At 47.3% G+C, this 18,470-nt stretch overlaps 1 protein-coding gene across 1 annotated transcript; it reads right to left on the reverse strand.

Moving 5' to 3' along the window:
- Positions 1 to 298: 298 nt before the first annotated feature.
- Positions 299 to 17,523, reverse strand: LOC118769112 (glutamate receptor ionotropic, NMDA 2D-like). The gene is made up of 14 exons (XM_036516127.1): positions 16,999 to 17,523; positions 16,149 to 16,415; positions 14,166 to 14,494; positions 12,477 to 12,591; positions 10,186 to 10,391; positions 9,858 to 10,026; positions 9,461 to 9,614; positions 8,128 to 8,253; positions 7,314 to 7,543; positions 6,951 to 7,111; positions 6,502 to 6,689; positions 4,833 to 5,065; positions 2,855 to 3,454; positions 299 to 2,740 (listed from the first exon to the last, which is right to left on the reverse strand). The coding sequence occupies exons 1-14, from the start codon at positions 17,521 to 17,523 to the stop codon at positions 299 to 301; spliced, it is 5,745 nt and encodes a 1,914-aa protein (XP_036372020.1).
- Between the last annotated feature and the right edge of the window lie 947 nt (positions 17,524 to 18,470).

Genomic DNA, 18,470 nt, shown 5'->3' on the forward strand with positions numbered 1-18,470 from the left:
TGAGTTTCTTTAACATAAAGTGAGACATCATGCGCACAATGTTCACACGTCTAACTGTAGTAAAGAGAGTGTCAAAGCAAAAAGATATAGGTTTGGGGTTTTCTTTTTTCCACAAAACACAGCCACAGATCCAATGGGAGAAGAAGAAAAGTCACAATTCATTATTCTGATTGGATGATGAGACAGATGACAAAAAAATTCCGTTACGCGTTCCGAATCGGCACATTCAGTTACTCTTGACAGACGGGAGTGTATGAATGCGTTTCCCAGTTCTTTCTCCCCCCTCTGTCTCATTCCCTCATACCTCGCTCTCCAGACTGGAGAAGTAGGCGGAGCCTCTTCGGGAGCACAGGCTTTTGGTCTTCAGGGGCAGGTGAGGGGAGTAGAACCGCCGTGGGTGTGGTACTGAGCGCAGTCTCTGGTACTGGAGCTTAGCGCTGGCGGCGGCCGTCGAGGAAGACGGGCGGGCGCTCGGCGCCGACGAGACGACGGAGGAGGAAGATGCGGGCGGGTGGTTGTGGAGGGAGGCAGAGGAGGGTCCAGGGAGTGCAGGAGGGGGGAGAGCGGGGATGACTGCCTGTGGGGGGGAGGGCTGGCGGGCGTGGTTGCTGAGTTGGGCTTGCTGCGCACTGAGGTTGGACTGGCTGCCGAATTTGGATTGCTTCTGCTCGGGCTTCGGGGCTGGAGGTTTGGGCCTGGAACTGCCGCTAAAGCTGTGGCAGTGAGGCAACAGTTCTTCCTGGTCGTGAGAGGGGTTCCCGCCCTTTTTGGAGTGCGTGGGTGTGTGGCCGTGGGGGTACTGACAGGAGCATGCCCCCTTCTCACCCTTATGCCTGTCCCCACCCCTGTGTTTCCCCTTCCCTCCTCCTTTCCCCTTATCATCATGTATAGGTAGCTTATCCACAGACCAGTACCTTCGGGGGACTGCAGGTGGGGGAGGCCATTGCTCTGTCCCCAACCCCCCTGATCCCCACCCTGTTCCCCCGCCCAAACCCCAGCCTCCTCCCCCAGCTACGCACCCATCTCCTCGTCCTAAAACAGAATCATCCCTACTGTTCACACTGCCCCCTTTCTCTCTGGCAGGATAGGTACCGAAAAACCAACCCCCTCCCCCAATACCCCCACTGTCTCTGCCTATGCTGCCTTCCCAGTACCTTTCAAACCTTCCGAACTCCCCCGATGACCCCTCATCAGAGTAACTCTCCACCGCTCTACCCCTTTCCCTCTCCGATTCTGCCCCCCTCCCCTCACATCTCCTCCTCCCTTCATCCTCTCTCTTCCTGTCTTCTCGCATCTTTCGCTCATCCTCGTCGTCCTCGGAGTCCGACTCGCGGAAGGACAGGTCTTCTCTGGAGTGGCCTATGTCTCTGTCGTGGTGCAACAATAAGGGCCGTCTCTCGCCCCTTCTTCCCCCTTCCTCCCTTCCTCCTCCTCTGTCCCTCCAGTGCTTTGAGGAGGACGGGAGGGCATCACCATTCGGGCTCCTGCTTCTGCTTCCACTCATCCAAAACTTAGCTGAAGACGGGAGCTTGTTTAAGTTGGGGTAGCGTTTGCAGAATGCTCTATATTTTGAATAGGATGGGCTCAGTGAGCTTTTGGAATGCCTATCCCTGCTATGGCGGGCTCCACTTTCCTTTCCATCCCTTTCTTCCCCCCTCTCTTCTTCTTCTCGCCTCCCTCCATCCCTCTTTCCCTCCCAAACAGAGTCCCTATTCCCCCTTCCGCTCTTCTCCCCAAAAGCATTACGGTACCGGACAGAGTAGGAGTATTCATCCTGTAAAGTTACTTGGTCCCTCTCACCGTCACCCTCAGCCTCCCTCTCCACCCCGGTATCTCCATCTTTGGACTTCCTCCTCTTCGATTTCATCGCTTTCCTCTTCTTTTTCGCCTTCCGCCGCTTCCTCTCCCTCTCCCTCTCGCGCTCCTCTCTCTTCTTCCTCTTCCGGCTTTTCTTCTTTTTCTCCTTCTCTTTTTCCTTCTGTCGCTTCTTCTGGGTTTGTCTCTCCGCTCTGTCTCCGCCGCCTCCGGCTCTCACCCTCTCTCTCTCCCCCCACTCCGCCCACCACTCCTGCAGCTGGGCCAGCTGCCCTCTGACTCTCTCTCTCCTCTGCTCTCGCTCTCCCCCCCTCTGCAGGCGGGGCTTTCGGGGGGGTATGGGTGGAGGCGGGGGGCCGTGGCTGTGCGAGTGATGCGAAACAAGCGACCTCTCCCGGTCCCGCCCCAAAAGCAGGCTCGACTCTTCCGTCAGCTCTTCGTCCTCCTCTCCCTCGGCTCCGCACTCTCTGTCCCTGGAGCTCCGTGAGGTCGTGGAGGAGGTGGAGGATGAGGTGGAGAAGGAGGGGGAGGTGGAGCGGGAGGAAGAGGCGGAGGATGAGGAGGAAGAGGAGGTGGTGGAAGAGGAGTTGGAGGTGGAATTGTAAGGGAGGGAGAGAGAAGGGGAGGGGGGAGAGTTGGCGGGGGAAAGGGAGACAGACTCTGGAAATGGCAGGGGGGGTGGGGGCCGGCCCTTCCTGCCACCTCCAGCCCTCAGGCTACCCCTCCTTCCTCGTCTCCCCAAAGGAAGAATATTCTCATACAAAGGCCCCCCTGTATCTTTTGTTTTTTTTGGGCGACATTTTCTCCAAAAAGAAGAGGGGAGAGGGGGAGAGGGTTCGGGGAAGGGAGGAAGAGGAGGCAGGGGGACAGGGGCCTGACTTTTAGGGGGTAGCCAGGGGTTCCCAAAAGACTTAGTCCCCTTCCTCTGACCTCCTCCACCACCAACCATCCCCTTCATCTTCCCCACCCCATGGTCAATATTCTTGTCCTGGTAAGACGCCATGCCAGCTGGAGGAGGCTGAGGCTGGCCTCTTTGGACAGTTTTGGGGGTCTGGGTACCACTCATTTGTGGGTCCACACAAGCTCCTAAGCCTTCCGGATCGATCGGACCGTAGTACCGCTTGTACTCATCCATCTTGCCACCACCTGCACCCCTACCATCACCGCCCGCCCAATTCGGAGCCACCCTCTGCGGAAACAGTCCCATGTCGGACGTCCCGCCTACAACGTCGACCGGTTTGGCGGTCACTGTCTTCGGGAGCCTCCAGCGGTCCACCACTGCCAGCCTCCGGTCAGGGCGGGGCAGGAAAGTGGAGCAGGGGAGAGGGGCACCCAGCATGGGACTATCCGACGGCCCGAGGGCCATCCCAGAATGGGCGCCAGTCGGGGGGGACCCCGGCAACGGGGTGCGGTACGTCTTCTGCTGTTGCGCCTGCTGCTGCTGTTGCTGCTGCTGTTGCTGCTGCTGCTGTTGTTGCTGTGGTTGCGTCATGGCGATTGCTGGTATGGGGACGGCGGCAGTGACCACATGGGGCGGTGGAGGAGGGGGCACTGTGGAAGGGTGGTGATAGGTGGGAAGGGTGGTCTTGCTGCCCTCCATGACCGTTTCATCTTCTATGCTGCAGCAACTGTACATGCCCTGTATGAAAACAGAGAGAAGTTCATACTCAAGGTTACAGTATTTCATTGTGACCCTCCTGCTAGAATACTCCTCCAGCTTCAGTTAACAGACCAGAGATAGCCCTCAACCTGAATCTTGCTTTATATTACTTTCAGAGACTCTTGTCATTTGTAGTGAATACATTCCAGACAGCTCTGCAAACAGCAAAATTTACAAACGTATAAACAGTAAAGACTTTCGCGCAAAGCGTATTTACTTTCCACACAAAACAACCACTTCTGTAATGTATAAATTTAATGCAGTAAGGAAACACACAAGTTATTGATATGTACATTTATGTTAAAGTCCTACAAACGTGTGTAATACAGTACGTGACATGAATATGAGAACCGGGGAACAGAGGGTGAAGCCAGAGCAGTGCTGCCTGGGGCAAACTGCAAATCAGCATATGGCAAGGGTCACCTGCATGGTATTTTCTTGAATACAAGGGCAGCCTAACCATTTAATGCCTGCCCTGTTACAACCAGCAGAGGGGCATGGTTGTTGAACCGCATGGTTAATGCTGAATCAGTCACAGTCAAACAAGGATGGAAATGATACAGCAGGCTTCGGTCAACATTACAAAAGGATTATCCAGCCGTTCATCTATCAAAAGTCATCCAAATTGTTGTGTTGTTTGTTCTCACCCATTCCATGGTGTCCTTTCTGACAATATTACAGCTACACTAGAGTTTTACATATACATCTATCTCAGAAAATGTATGTAGCTACAGTATAAACCGCTACATAGCCATAGCATACAGGTAGTCGTTTTTAATGTGGGCTTAATTTAGCTCTCAAGCTTTTGCAACACAAAAGCATGAGAACTAAATTCACATTCTTCTTCTTGCTAAGCAGTTTGCACAGCATCTGCACTCCCTGTTTTAAATCAAAAAGTGGTATTGAATTGTTTTGTATGAATTATAGCATTTCAGAATTATAAGAATTTATGAGAGGTTATGTTCAGTGGTGCGGTGATTTCTCATTATAAACCCAACAGTGAACCAACATTGCATAAACAGCTATTGGGACCAGGCTTTGAACCCAATCAATCAGCAGCACGCAAATATCAACATTAGTTGGCTAATGCCAGGTGTGTACGTAATAAATATTTAATTAGTTAAACAGCTAGTAAATAAAAATGACTGATTCAGCTTTCAAATCCCAGTGTTAGGTAAAATCAACATAAGCACTAATAGGGTATCTGGTACAGCGATTTCGCGTTGCGTCATTTAAAATTCAAAGTATAAAACCAAACTTAAGTCTATGTACCTGCGGGTTCAATCTAAACAAATAGCTGAGACTTCAGAGGAATCACACTGTGAACACATGCTGTAATGCTCAGGCATATACTCACCCTGCTGAGAGCTAGGAGGAAGTCCAGCCTGCCGGAGTGGCCCAGGCAGTGCCTTAGCCTCCAGTAGACCAGGTGCTCCCAGGCGAACACCAGCAGGCTCAGGCCCATGGCCACCAGCAGCATGTAGAACACCCCCGCCATGTTGTCGATGTCCAGCTTGGAGCTCATCACCTCGATTTTGTCATTGTGGCAGATTCCCGAGAGCCAGAGACGCTCCAGCATGTCCACCTCATCTGAGACAGACAGGCAGCGGAGGAGAGGATTAGAACGGAGGAGAAGAGGAGCATAGAGCCTGCATGATCTGAAGGGAAGAGGCAGACAGATTTTGTGAGCTTGTCATTCTCACAGTGTGACAGAGAGAAAGAATGAAAGGATGAACAAAAATCAGGTGCTAGATGCAAGGGCAGGCAGCTGAGGCTCTCCTCACTTCAAAATGAGAGGCACAGGTGACAGTCAGAGGAGGAGGGAAGAGAGAGAAACATAGAGAGGGGAGAGAGAAAGATCACTTTGATCATTAACAATTATTGAGAGAATGGCCATCTGTCCAGCATCTGTTACAATGATGTGGCACTTAAATTTCAAATATAAAACATAATCCTTAACACCCACAGAGATAACTTGTTCGCTAAAAGACATGCACATAATGTACTGGTATGTTTCAGTGTGCCCCTGTTTGTACTAATACTTCATTTATAATTTAAAGGTCTTCCTCAACCTTTGAATTCAGGAATGTTATTATTTAATAAAATAAGAATCAAATACAGTAACTGCACCATCCATATTTCAGTGGTTCACATTGAAACATTGAGCGCAAGCAGCAAGGGGCTTCGTACTTCACACACAGCTGCAGCCGATCTAAGATCTAAGACTAAACTCACAGCAAACGGAGCCTAAAATGGGAGTGCAAAAGAGAGATCCACAAGAGATAACTCCCTGTCGTTCCGGCGTCGGGGGGTTGGCACTCATCTGTCAATCATCCGGTGAACATTGACACATGGCACCGGTCCCGGTTTAGTCAGAGTTAGGATGGCTGCTGTTTTTTTCGCCCGCTCCCTCCCCCCTCCCTCCTGTTTCCACCAGTGACACAGCCCCCCCCCCCCTCGACAGGGAGGCTGGCAGCAGCTGCCACCTGCTCTAGCTACCACTTGGAAGATTCAAGGGCAGAACACCCCTGAGGCCCTTGCAAAATCAATACGACCAATATCAATAACATGGTTTTTTTTATTATTATTTCTAGAGTTTCCTAGTTGAACTGATTTACACTTGTATGACCATCAAGTCACAGCTATCAGGCAACCACTAATGTATCTGTGTACTTTCATGCAAAAATCTCCCTTATAAAATCCATACTTTAATCAGTGAGATGGCCGAATGTAGAGGGGGAAAAAAAAAAAATCACACTTCATTAAACCGTGACACTCGGATCATTTATAATAAGCTGCTCCCAGCTTTCACTTTCACTGGCAGTCCATTCACTTAAGCCAATCAATCACCGCGCAGCCCCTTTTAAGCAAAGTGGCCCCAGACAAACTTTATACCCCAGCGTTCAAGTGGGAAAAGAGGAACGCAATTAAATCCAGCTCAATTTCAAACACCACTTCACTGTGCTGTGCCCCCTGTCCTCACCCCTCTCCGCCTCGCAGTCCCTCTTTCCCCGCCTCCCTCTCACCGTCTCCCACCAGCTGAAGCAAGGCGAGGTCCAGGGGCCTCTTCCAGCGGGAGTTTTTGTGCAGGGCGATGCCGTAGCCCGTGGTGGCGAAGACCTTCCCCGAGCCGATGGTCATCACTTTACAGCCCTCGTCCTTCCTGGCCATGTAGTTCACCACGGCTGCGTCGTAGATGAACGCGTCCAGCTTGCTGCAAAGGGCAATATTCGGATTACAGTACAGTCAAACAGAGGTGGTGTGCAAGGGGCACAGTGCAGTATGGGTTTAAAGAACAGAAAACAGGCTCTGACGGTTATAAAATAGAACGCACAAACACATACTTAATATGTTCCGGTGTTTAAGGGAGGGAAGAGCAGACAAACAGAGATGCTTGTCATGCTCATTAACATTTAAACTAACGGAAACTGTATCAGAGACCATAACAGATGAACGGCCCAGTCTGGACACTGACCCGGTCTTGAGATTAGCGATAGCCTCCTCCACCCCTCTCTGGTTGTACTTGACCATGTACTGGTGCATGGCAGGGTAATTGCTCCGTATGTTCTCCTCTGTGCTGCCATTGGGGACCGTACCAAATTTGAGAGGGGGGTACTGCTCTGTGGGCTGCTGGAACTGAGGACGCACAGGACAAAAGAACTTCAGTTTAGAGAGCGCTACATGTGCCCACCAACACCCCCGACGACAGCTTCTCCAGAACATTTCACCTGACCTGATGACCTGAGCTCCCAACACCTTGCCTTCCACGATTCAAAGTTGAGTGCCGAGACACCTGTCACTCACAGCAGCATATTTAATTGCTTGACGCTGACGTCACCTTTTTGTCACTGAGCCCGGAGACGGTGTCGATGTACTCCTCTTGGATCATGAAAGCGGCCAGGTTGGCTGTGTAGCTGGCCAGGAAGATGACGGCGAAGAAGGCCCAGACCAGGACCATGATCTTGCTGGTAGTTCCTCTGGGGTTCTCCACAGGGACGGAGTTGTTGAAGACCAGAGCCCACAGTAGCCAGATAGACTTCCCAATAGTGAACTTGGAGCCTCCAGCCTCTGAGATAAAGGGAATGTGAGCAGAGAGAAGCCGCATTTTCCAAAGCTACAGCCTCCACTTGCCACCAGAGAAAAAGGAGACACACTGGCACAACAGCACTAAATTTTTTAGTATTTTGGTAAAATTGCAGCCTCTTTATGACATGTGGGAAAACATTTAAGTGTCAAGAATGCTATCCCTCATGACAATGTAATCTATCAACACATGGTGAAATTTAAAATCTTCAGTAAATGCAGTTCATTTTTAAATATGTGATAAAATATACTTCCTGTTATACCATGTAAAAAAATGTACCATATTATACCATGTATCCATCTATGACAATATCATATATAATACCCAATTCATATATTCATATCTTCCACCATATTCTGCAATATATGAATATCATCCTATTTATGACAGTGGCAAAAATTATTAAATGCGCATTTCTTACATAGCATTTTATAGTATGTTCTAACAAATTCCTTCTTCTCAAGAGACTGTGCACAAGCCTACCAATATCAGCACTCATCTCTTCATCTCTCCATAGCAGTGATGTTATAAATATCATAAATGGGAGCAATGATGATGTCACCCTCACTCTTTCCACTCTGCAGGCTGCGGTTGTATCCGACGGGGCTGAAGAACTCGAAGATGAAGACAGTCACCGCGACAACGGTCAGACACATCACAAACATCATCACCCAGACTGCCGGGCTGTAGGGCTCTGAAATGTCAGAATCATTAGAAGTGGGGGAAAAAAGTATTCCAACATGCTGTACCGTATGTGAGCGCTAGAAAAAATGTTATTCAGTCAAATCTGACATCGTTATTGATAATCCAGAAACAGAAAAAGTATAATCATAACCAACTTTACTTATGCGGTCCTTTTTTTGCTTTCCAGCAAAGACTAAATTAAAAATTAAAAATTAATGCAGACGCTCAGCCTGGCAGGCTTGCTGTTTTCTGGGAGGGCATTCCGTTATATATGGGCGTGAGAAAACAAGGTCACACTTCATCTTCAAAGGGGCTGTGTGGACGAAATATCAACTTATCTCACAGTGTAAGATTTGGATGTTCAAGACAAGATACCAGCACCTCAGGGATATACCTTGTGGGATACACCATGTACTCTGATGTGTTAGAAACAAGCAATAACACTTAAACTCAAGTCAAACATCAGCTGGTAACCAGTGTAATGAGACTAAGATTTAAGGGAGATTGAAGTGTGAAGTATCAAGACAAAAGAAGAATGAAGGAGGAGTCATGACACGTCATATTCATTTTGTCTATACTTTCCTTTCATCAGAGTCTTCAAGGCAAGTGTTGCCAAGGCAACTTATTAAGACAGATTTTGATCAGTGAATTGCCAATCAATTTGACAGCTGACAGAACTGTTTACATACAACATTGTTGTCCAGTTTTCAGCTCAACAGAACAGCGGTCTAAAAGTACAGCACCATTGTTAACATGCTGCAGTGTGTGTGTGTGTGTGTGTGTGTGTGTGTGTGTGTGTGCGTGTGCGTGTGTGTATGTGGGTTTTCATAGAAAATGAATTTCCACAGGCGAACCATCAGAGAGAAGACTTCATGAACCCAATTTCTGAAATGATCCCTCTCTCTCTCTCTCTCCCTCTCTCTCCCTCTCTCTCTCTCTCTCTCTCTCTCTCTCTCTCTCTCTCTCCCTCTCTCTCCCTCTCTCTCTCTCTCTCTCTCTCTCTGCCCTCTTTCTCTCTCTCTCTCTCCCTCTCTCTCTCTCTCTCCCTCTCCCTCTCCCTCTCCCTCTCTCTCCCTCTCCCTCTCCCTCTCTCTCTCTCTCTCTCTCTCTCTCTCTCTCTCTCTCTCGCGCTCTCTCTTTCTCTCTCTCTCTCTCTCTCTCTCTCTCTCTCTCTCTCTCTCTCTCTCTCTCTCTCTCTCTCTCTCTCTCTCGCTCACCGAGGAAGGCGGACGGCGAAACAGTGCCATTGCTGCGGGAAACCATCACGCTGATGCCTGTCTCCACAAACGGGACAGAGAAATCCACGACCTCTGACCTTTCTTCATTAATGGTCAGGGAGCCAATGGCCATGTCAGCGCGCTTGTACACGACCTGGAGGGCGGGAGAAGAAATACAGTTAGGACCATAGCTTACACATGGTAACATGTGTAGTGTCTCTTGCAGGATGTCATGATATGTGTTTGCTTGGACACAGATCATATACAGCTTTGTCAAAGACAGAGTGATGGAGAGTGATGTTAAATGGCATTTATGGGTGGATCAAGTGTCCCCAATAAGACTAAAGCAATAGTTTAAAATAAACTTTTGTATTTAAAATAGGCAGTGACCCCTGACCTCTCCCACCATGCCGTTCCACTCCCCGTCAATATTCTTCCCATGCTTCCCGTTGGTAACCAAGTAAAGGTCGTAGGTGAAGCCCACTATTTTGGCCAATCGTTTAAGGACATCGATGCAGAATCCCTTACAGCACTGTTTCATGGGCACCACGCCCTCGGGAGCCACACTGATACACACAGGAGAGGGGAAAAAAGAGGAAGGACACCAGGGAAAGGACAGAAGGAGAGGCAGAAATTGTGAGACAGAGAAAGGAAAAGAGAGAGAAATCGTCGCGCCGTCACTTCGGCGAGGTTTGTCCCCCCCCCCACCCCCACCCCGCGCACACCTGGTATTGACGGGTAGCCGGCAGGGAACAGAGTCGCGAATGCAGGTTCCGGAAGCGGCGTCCGCCGGCTCTACGATGACAAAGGGCCGCTCCTCGAGGGTGACCACCCGCAGGTGCTGGGCGTCATCGGGGGGCTGCAGAAACGAGCCGTACCGAGACCAGGGCGGGTACCGCAGCTTCAGAACCTTATTCTCCCACCAGCCCACCTGGGAGGACAAGGGGAGGAGGTCAGTCAAGCAGTGACTCACTCACACACTCTAGAGCACCAAATAACGTGGGCTAAACCGTTAAAGACTTCCCCTGAGACTTCAGCACTCCTTATAGAGAACACTATCCTAATGATTAAATGAGATTTAGAAGCAAACAGTCAATAGAGTAACTGTTCGTAGGCAGCGGGTAAGGACATTTAAAAGGAAGGGAAAACTACTACTGCTTGTGATAACAAGGTGTGCACAAGCCTGATCTTCGAATAATCAGGCTATCTACTTCAAACAAAATGACACATGAAGAAATTTAATGAATAATACAGTTTACTTTCTGCCACTTAATCTGAGAGAGCAGGCCTCATTTGGGAGAGTTTCTGTGAGAATAAGTAAATACTGCTCACATGAAAGACGCAAAAATAATAGACGGGATAACCTGAGCAAATGTTTTATGCTTTTTATAAAACTCACCACTGTGTGACAGTTTTGCCACTCTACAGGGTGTCTTTTTTATTTTAACTAAAATTAAAGTACCGATGCAATGTCCCAAATATGCAACGTCTTGTTTGTTGTTACAAACAGGCTTAACCTAATTCTGTGTGCTGACGAAATTCTGGAGTATGTGTTTAAAACATTCCCTTATAAATTCCTTTAACCTCCCCTTCCCCGCAGTTAATGAGGCCTTGGTGGAAAACCATATTATGGGACCTGTTTTTTTTTTTCAATGTACAAGCTTATGGAAGTAGCAGGCATTCTATGCGCGTAACGACTGCGGGTAGATGGGGAACAGACATGGGTAGATTATCTTCCAAAGGATAGGAAGATCCAAAAGATACCATTATAATTTTAGCACTGAGTCTGCAATCAGATAAACCCTTCTGAACCAAACAACTCTGTGATCTTTCTGTCAGATAAGTAACTTACACTAATGTGAACCACCTTGCCCCATATTCCCATTTGTTAGAATAAATAATGCAGGAAATTCAATGCTAAAACTTTGGATTTAATCACAGGAGTCAAGCTCAAAGAAATAGAGAAGATACACATGCATGAGATAATCGAAACAGCTACCCTGGAAAAAATGAAACATTAGCAATTCACTGTGAAATGCATCAAAATGCATAATCCCCCCTTTTCCGTGCAAGTCTTGTGACTGTACACAAGTCAGAGCAGTCAATTTGTTATTTCTCCCAGCCATGCGGCATAAACAAAATAAAATACTGATACCGGTTTTAAACTTAATACAACTCATAACTCAGCCAGTACACTTTGCCCATATTAAATATGGTTTGCACTGTGTTAAGCTGGAAAGCTGTATTTGTGAAAAATACAGGAATCACAGCTGGAAAAATTACAGCAGATAGACTAGCCATAAAATTAAAAATCAGTTTCAGCAAAACCATTATTTTAATATGTCCAGTTACCCCCGGTAGTAACGGCGACAATGTATAACCACACAGTATGGGGAAAAAATGCAAAAGTCATTTTGCCCAAGTGCTTTGGCCTATCAGATCATTCAAGGCAGTTTAACTTACCTTATCTGAACAAAATTCCAGTCTTAAATAAATAAAAATGCCATGTGACTAACAAATAGACAAAAAATGGTTAGTTTTTTCAAATAAAGGCCAAAGAACTAATGCCAGCATAATTATACGTAAGCCTAAATTTATAGTTGACTACCTGAAGCATGAGTAAAGAAACACATTTTCTGAGTATGGTTGGAATTGTTTAAAATTTAGTACGGACAGCAGTTCTGCACATGAATATATTTGTCCAGTATTTATATTAACCGCTCTGTCAATCACATATTGTAAGACATTTATACAGGTTTGCAAGCTATGAGATAAGGTCAGCCATTTAGTGCATTATCAAAAATGGTCGTTTCTTACCTATCTTACCCAGATCACAATATTTCCTGGTCTGTGAACTGCAACCTAGATGTTGTGTAATACCTGCAAGATCAGTGCAATACAGGTATGGGGGGGGACAGCATTCAGATGTACTGGTGGTATTGACATAAACCCTTAGCTTCTATAGTATGGGGTTGTGTGTTACTGATTTGGGGTGAATGAACTTAAATCATATTACCTCCTCCCACCCCCTTCCTGGTGAGTAGGATATGACGTCCAGTGATGGGTTGGCCAGGTAGCCGTCACTGTTGAAGGAGTAATCTCGTCCACCCAATGTTATGTTGCTGAAATACCTGAAAGGGAGAGGGCCGGGAAGGCGGTTCGCTTGCTGGAAATATGGCATTACAGTTAATAGCACAGAAATCGTTTGCTCAATACGAATTATAACCAGATTTTTGTGTGAGCGCAGTGCCGACATAACTCCATTCCAGCATCACTTGGGACCACACATGCCACAGACAGCTCCTCAATTCAAAATAAAACATCAAACAGCCTATTGTGCTTGTGTCTGTGTTTAAGAAGTAAAAAAGCTTCAAAAGAAATTACAGAAATTATTGTTGGAGCGCATCCCTGTTATTTTTTGAATAATTGAAGAACGATTGCCTATTTCTGTGTGCTTCCACCCATTGTCTCTCTCTGCTCTACACTGCAGGGAATCTCTCTCTGACATGCCAGCCACAAAGAAATACAGGGCAAGCAATCCTGCTTTCATTCATCCCTGTCTGGCCATGAAAATCTCTTTAACTTCAAGGAAGCCAAATTTCACAGTTTCAAAGAAGCCGTGTCAGTAGCACCGGCGAATTTGCAGTAAGCAGTGAGGCAAATTGTGTGTTCATACGAAAAAATACCGTACCGCGCGGTATCAAATAGAATTCTCCTACTTAAGTCTTAAGGCAAGAGACGGGCTGTGGCGTTTTGATAGACAAGTGGGCAATCCCTTTGATCTGAAAGTCAAGGAAGGAACGACATGATATGCTGCCAAGTGTTGCTGAATCTTTTTGTCAATCACAGAATGGTTCATTGTGGTAATGCTCCTCGGCGAGACACCAAGGTAATGCCACATCTGTTTAATTTCTATAGGAATAAGGAGCACAGTGGATTGATTTCACAGAAGAAAATCAACCACAAACACCATGAACATTGAATGGCAGCGTACACCTCAAAATATGTAGCGCAGCATCAGGTCAGGCAATGAGCTGTCATGGCAACATACCCCAAATGAAAAGGAAATATACTGTAATATACTGAGGAATATGTTGCTCAGACCAAGAATATACTGCGAATATGATTAAAATCTATTGATGGAAATTACACTTGCAATACACCAAAACAACAGTAGTTCGCCTACTATAAACATATTCACTGAACTAAAAATACGTATTCTCAACATATTATTGTTTTGCATGGGACAGCCAAGGCCGAACTATGCGTGGGAGATAACGTAAGTGCTACAATGACACAGCTACTCTGAAGCGCAGCTAAGGCTAGTTTAAACATAGCCATGCTACACACACGGCACTGAGCACTGAGTATTGAGAACGCAAGAGAGAGGCGAGAGGGAGATTACACAATTAGCAGACTGGCACAGCTCCGAGATCCAGGAAGCATTAAATCACACATTATTACAAGCCGCAGTAACAGTGAATGTTAAACAGCAGGTGGCTGCAGACTTGTTTTCCTTAAAATCTGCTTTTCACTCTCTCCACAACACTGGACTCAAGACCTTCTTGCTCTCACTAAAAGCCCACTAACATAAACAGAACAATATCACAATATCACCTGCAAGAAGCACACTGATGTGTCTACCAGCAGGTTGAACTAGTAACAACGAATCCTGTGAAGCCACCAATGTAAAGTAGTCCATTACCTAATCCTGTCAGGCACCCTTTGCGTGTGGTTGGTGTCCGTCTGGCAGTTGTTGGCAAAGTATGGCCCTCGTGACGCTCCGTACTCCTTCCTCAGGGCCACAGCACCGTGAGTCAACACTGAAACCCCCTTGGCGATCCTTCTCCTAGGCTCATCCCGCCAGCCCTGAGGCCTCACTGTGAAGAGGGCTTTTGGCAGGCCTTCCAGCCCAAGGCCGGCCAGGGCGGGCCCCACTGCGAACCACATGTGTGACGGGCCGGCTTGACCCGCCGCCCAGGCCGCCTTGAATATCTGCTCGGCCTCGTCTTGGGAGCAGTACAGCAGACGCACCTGGCAGGAGAGAGGGAGAGGGATGGAAAAAGAGAGAATGTCAGGCTCACAGAGAACCTGGCCAGACAGCAGACAGCCAGACTGCACACCTTTGACAGAGGCAGACTGGGCTTCAGAAGACGGTACAGTAGAACAGCACTTTCACATACACCCACGATACACCAGCACTAATATTTTATGTTATTTTATTACATTATGGGTCATTTTAACATATACTCTTATCCAGAGCGACTTAAATAGGTTACAATTTTTACATGCTATCCATTTATACAACTGGATATTTACTGTGGTAATTCTGGGTTGAGTACCTTGCCCACAGGTACAGCAGCATTGCCCTAGCAGGGAAATGAACCAACAACCTTTCGGTCACAAGCCCTGCTCCTTACCACTATGCTACATTGCCGCCCCAGTGCCGCCCCATTTTTGCTCTCAGAATGCAAATACATGGGTCTAACGTGAAACCAGCACAAACCTCAGGCATTTGATTGCAAGGCCTCTTTGGAAGTGATGGATTTGACTGTAACAAATGCATCCTGGGCAAGAATTAATGTACTCTGCCGTGCTCGCCGTACAGAGGGAGGTAAGTTACATTTGAGATCCGCCAATAAATCCATCAAAAAAGATAATGCAACCGCTTAAGGAACACCTTCTAACTGTTCCAGAGTCGCCGCTCATTTCCCCAATAACGATTTATTGCTTTAAAATCCCAAATAGGTCATTTCTGGGTTTTCTGGTTTTTTTATGTTATTCAATAATGAATTAAAAAAGGTACAAGGGCATTTGTAATTGTACGCTATTGACCGTTCCTGACATTTAGCTTCGGCTGCGTGGGGTTCTGATGTGATTGAGCAGCCTTGCACTGGCCCAGACATGCAGAGCATGCACAAAGCAAAAATTTCTGGCTGCGATCCCTCTTTAATTTGGGTTTTAGCCATCTCATTTTTCAACAAAATAATCAATCTGCCTTCAGTGAGCCGGGTGCTCGTACCAATTACAGTGTGCTATTCAGAGCGGAGTTTTTTAATGTGTTGGGAAATGTACTTAAATACAAAAACTGCACCCCATATCTGTAGGACAGGAAAAGGATGCCATTTAACCAATGTGAAACTATTTCAGACAATTCGTTTCACACCTAAGTGATACAACAGCAGGTGACAGGCTATAATCCGAATGCCTTAAATTAAACATTGTTTAACTAGGGAGATTAGAACTAACAGAGATTTTCTTTAAATCACAGAGCCATTGTCAAGGCACCTCAACTTGTTAACACTGCAGTGGCACCGTTCATTAATTTCATCTGGAATGGACACTACTTTGGTACATGGATATTAACATTAACAGAAAAACTTTGATTGACTTTACCAGAGTAACACTGTGAAAGACAATAAAGCCACAGTACTCACTTGAATGGACAGAATAAAGTGAGGAAAAGACTTTACAGGAACTTGATCATGCACTCCTAGACCCAGACGAGCTGCTGAAGGAGGGCTAATTTTATGAAATATTTTAATCCTTCACTACTATTTCTCTGAGTATTATGCAAACTTATACAGTTACAGCGATTAACCAAAATCTGTAATGTCACATTTTCCTTAGTTAATAGAGATGGCAAAGTGAGGATCCTGCAGGGAGACAGCTGTTTTCTACCACTCACCTGTGCCTCGTTCTCCTTCAACATCCTCCTGGTGCGCGCAAGGCCCGGGTCGTCCGTCATGTTCAGTATGACCACACTTTTCCTCTCCCAGCCGATGAAGGAGCCGTCCGTCAGGCCCTCCACCATCGCCAGGAAGTCCTGGTAGCCGTGGTGACGGGTGGACACGACCGAGAAGGCCGTCCAGTCGTACTGCTCCAGCACTTCGAAAATCACCTCCAGCTGGAGGGCCGTGGAGGTGCTGAACTGCAGGTAGATGGAGCCACTCTCCTGCACTCGGTTGGATGGAGAATGAGGGTTTGATATTAGTCTGTGGGAAATAAGGAATTGGCTGCACTCCGCGTGACAGTTGGTCATGCAGGCTAATCAATCTACAAAGTGAGCTCATTTACAAGATGGAGCAACATGGGCAAAAACCGATGCTTTTTCTTAAAATATGATTTGCAAGCAAAAACCTGTGCTGGGGGCAGGTAATATTTAACTACACTGCCCCAGAGTAACTGGAGTAAATACTCCAGTTTGCACAAGCGTGTATATAAATTTACACAACTGTATACATAGTAGTGCAGTTCAGTAGCTACAGTAGGTCTCAGATATATATGCTGAAACACTGCACACACACACATGAACCAGATTCACTGAGTTGCGCACACACACACACACATACACAAACAAACACATATACTCACACACTCCCAGAGTATATTACATTACATTACATTCAACCCAGAGGTAAACCCAGAAGAACTGACACAGACACAGACAAAGACACAAGAAAACCCAGAAGAATAGAGACAGACACAAGAAAACCCAGAGGAGCAGAGACAGACCAAAAAAACATCCCAAAAATTACCTGTGGCTCCCTCCCCAGTCCAGAACCCCCTCCGACTGCTACGATGGGGAGCCCAGTCTGAGCAGAGACGAACTCCAGCATGGGGGCCAAGGGGCCTCTGGCGCTCGGGGGGGGCTTCTCCTCCTCATACACCAACCCCTGCAGGGGCCTGGTGGCCAGAAGCTGACACAGCTGAAGCAGCAGGCTCCTGGGGCTGCTCTCGTTGACAGCCAGCCAGATCACGTTCGCGGAGCCCCACTGGGTCACCACGCTCTCCCCCAGGCCGCTGGAGATCCTCCCCAGATCCACCCCGGGGTACGTGACCCTGCTGCCACCCGTGGAGCCCGAGCCCGCCCGGCCTCCCGTCCCGGCCACGTCCGTGTGCAGCGAGGATCCAGAGTAGATGACCGCGATGTTGAAGTGGCTGGAGGAGCCTATGTCTCTCTCCCGCTCTCGGGGGCGGAGAAGGAGGGCAGGGGAGGACCGGACGCACCCGGTCCATGCCAGCACGGCCAGCAGGAGAGAGAGGGGGGGTTTCACAGCCATTGGGATGGCCAAGGGTGGGGGGTAGGGGATGGGGTAGGGCTGCGATGTCTATAAAAAAAGGATTCCTGGAATGGAGTCCAGTACTGTAATTTTTTGGGTGGTACAATGAGGATTATAGACAAGGAGAGCAAAGGAGTGATGGGTGAGAAAAAAGAAAGGGAATAAGCACATGTTTCAGACAGAGACAAAGACAAGGGGGGTTATTATGAGGCATGGATAATATCGACAGCCATCGAGATTGAATAAACACACCATTCAAACACAATTCAGACGTAATGACTGTTTGGGACGTACAAGGATTAAGGCAGTACACACACGCACACACACGCACATATGCATTATTAAGAACGAATGCCCCTAGCCCAACTGACTCCCGTTATTGCTCTTATTCTTTTCTTTCTTTTCCTAATTTGTTACTTCAAAAACCTCCAGGTATGGAATGCTACTACTTTTGAATGGTTTGAAAAGGCACAGTGGATAAGACGCCTATAATAGACTGACTTCTATCCAGGTATCTAAAAAAAATAATGTGAGGGAGACCTATTGAATCAGTAGCTCATTATCTTTTAAAGCTTCGCTCTCTTTACCTAAGCTTGGAGTCAATGCTTACACAAGACAAAGAGCCAGTCCTTTGGCTTACTGCGCAAATCCATGAGGTAAAAAATTTTGGCGGTCTGTGTAAATTCATCTCTACGACCGTGTAACAGATTCTAGTTTTCTGATTAGGTATCTGCCCTATTGCGCTTTGGACCGCCGCATACCTGGTCTGGCCCTGTTCATTCGCGTTAATCCCTTTAGTTACTGCTTTCAGCACATTTTCAATTTACTTTTCCGTGGCAACCTTCCCTCGCTCTCCCTTGTCAATTCTGCCACTCTCGCTCTCTATCACTTCTTGCTTTTAGTGCCGTTTTCTTCCTCGTGGTGTTAATTTTGCTGAGCCGAAGAGG

The sequence above is a fragment of the Megalops cyprinoides genome, chromosome 21, assembly GCF_013368585.1.
Source record: "Megalops cyprinoides isolate fMegCyp1 chromosome 21, fMegCyp1.pri, whole genome shotgun sequence".
Classification (NCBI taxonomy): domain Eukaryota; kingdom Metazoa; phylum Chordata; class Actinopteri; order Elopiformes; family Megalopidae; genus Megalops; species Megalops cyprinoides.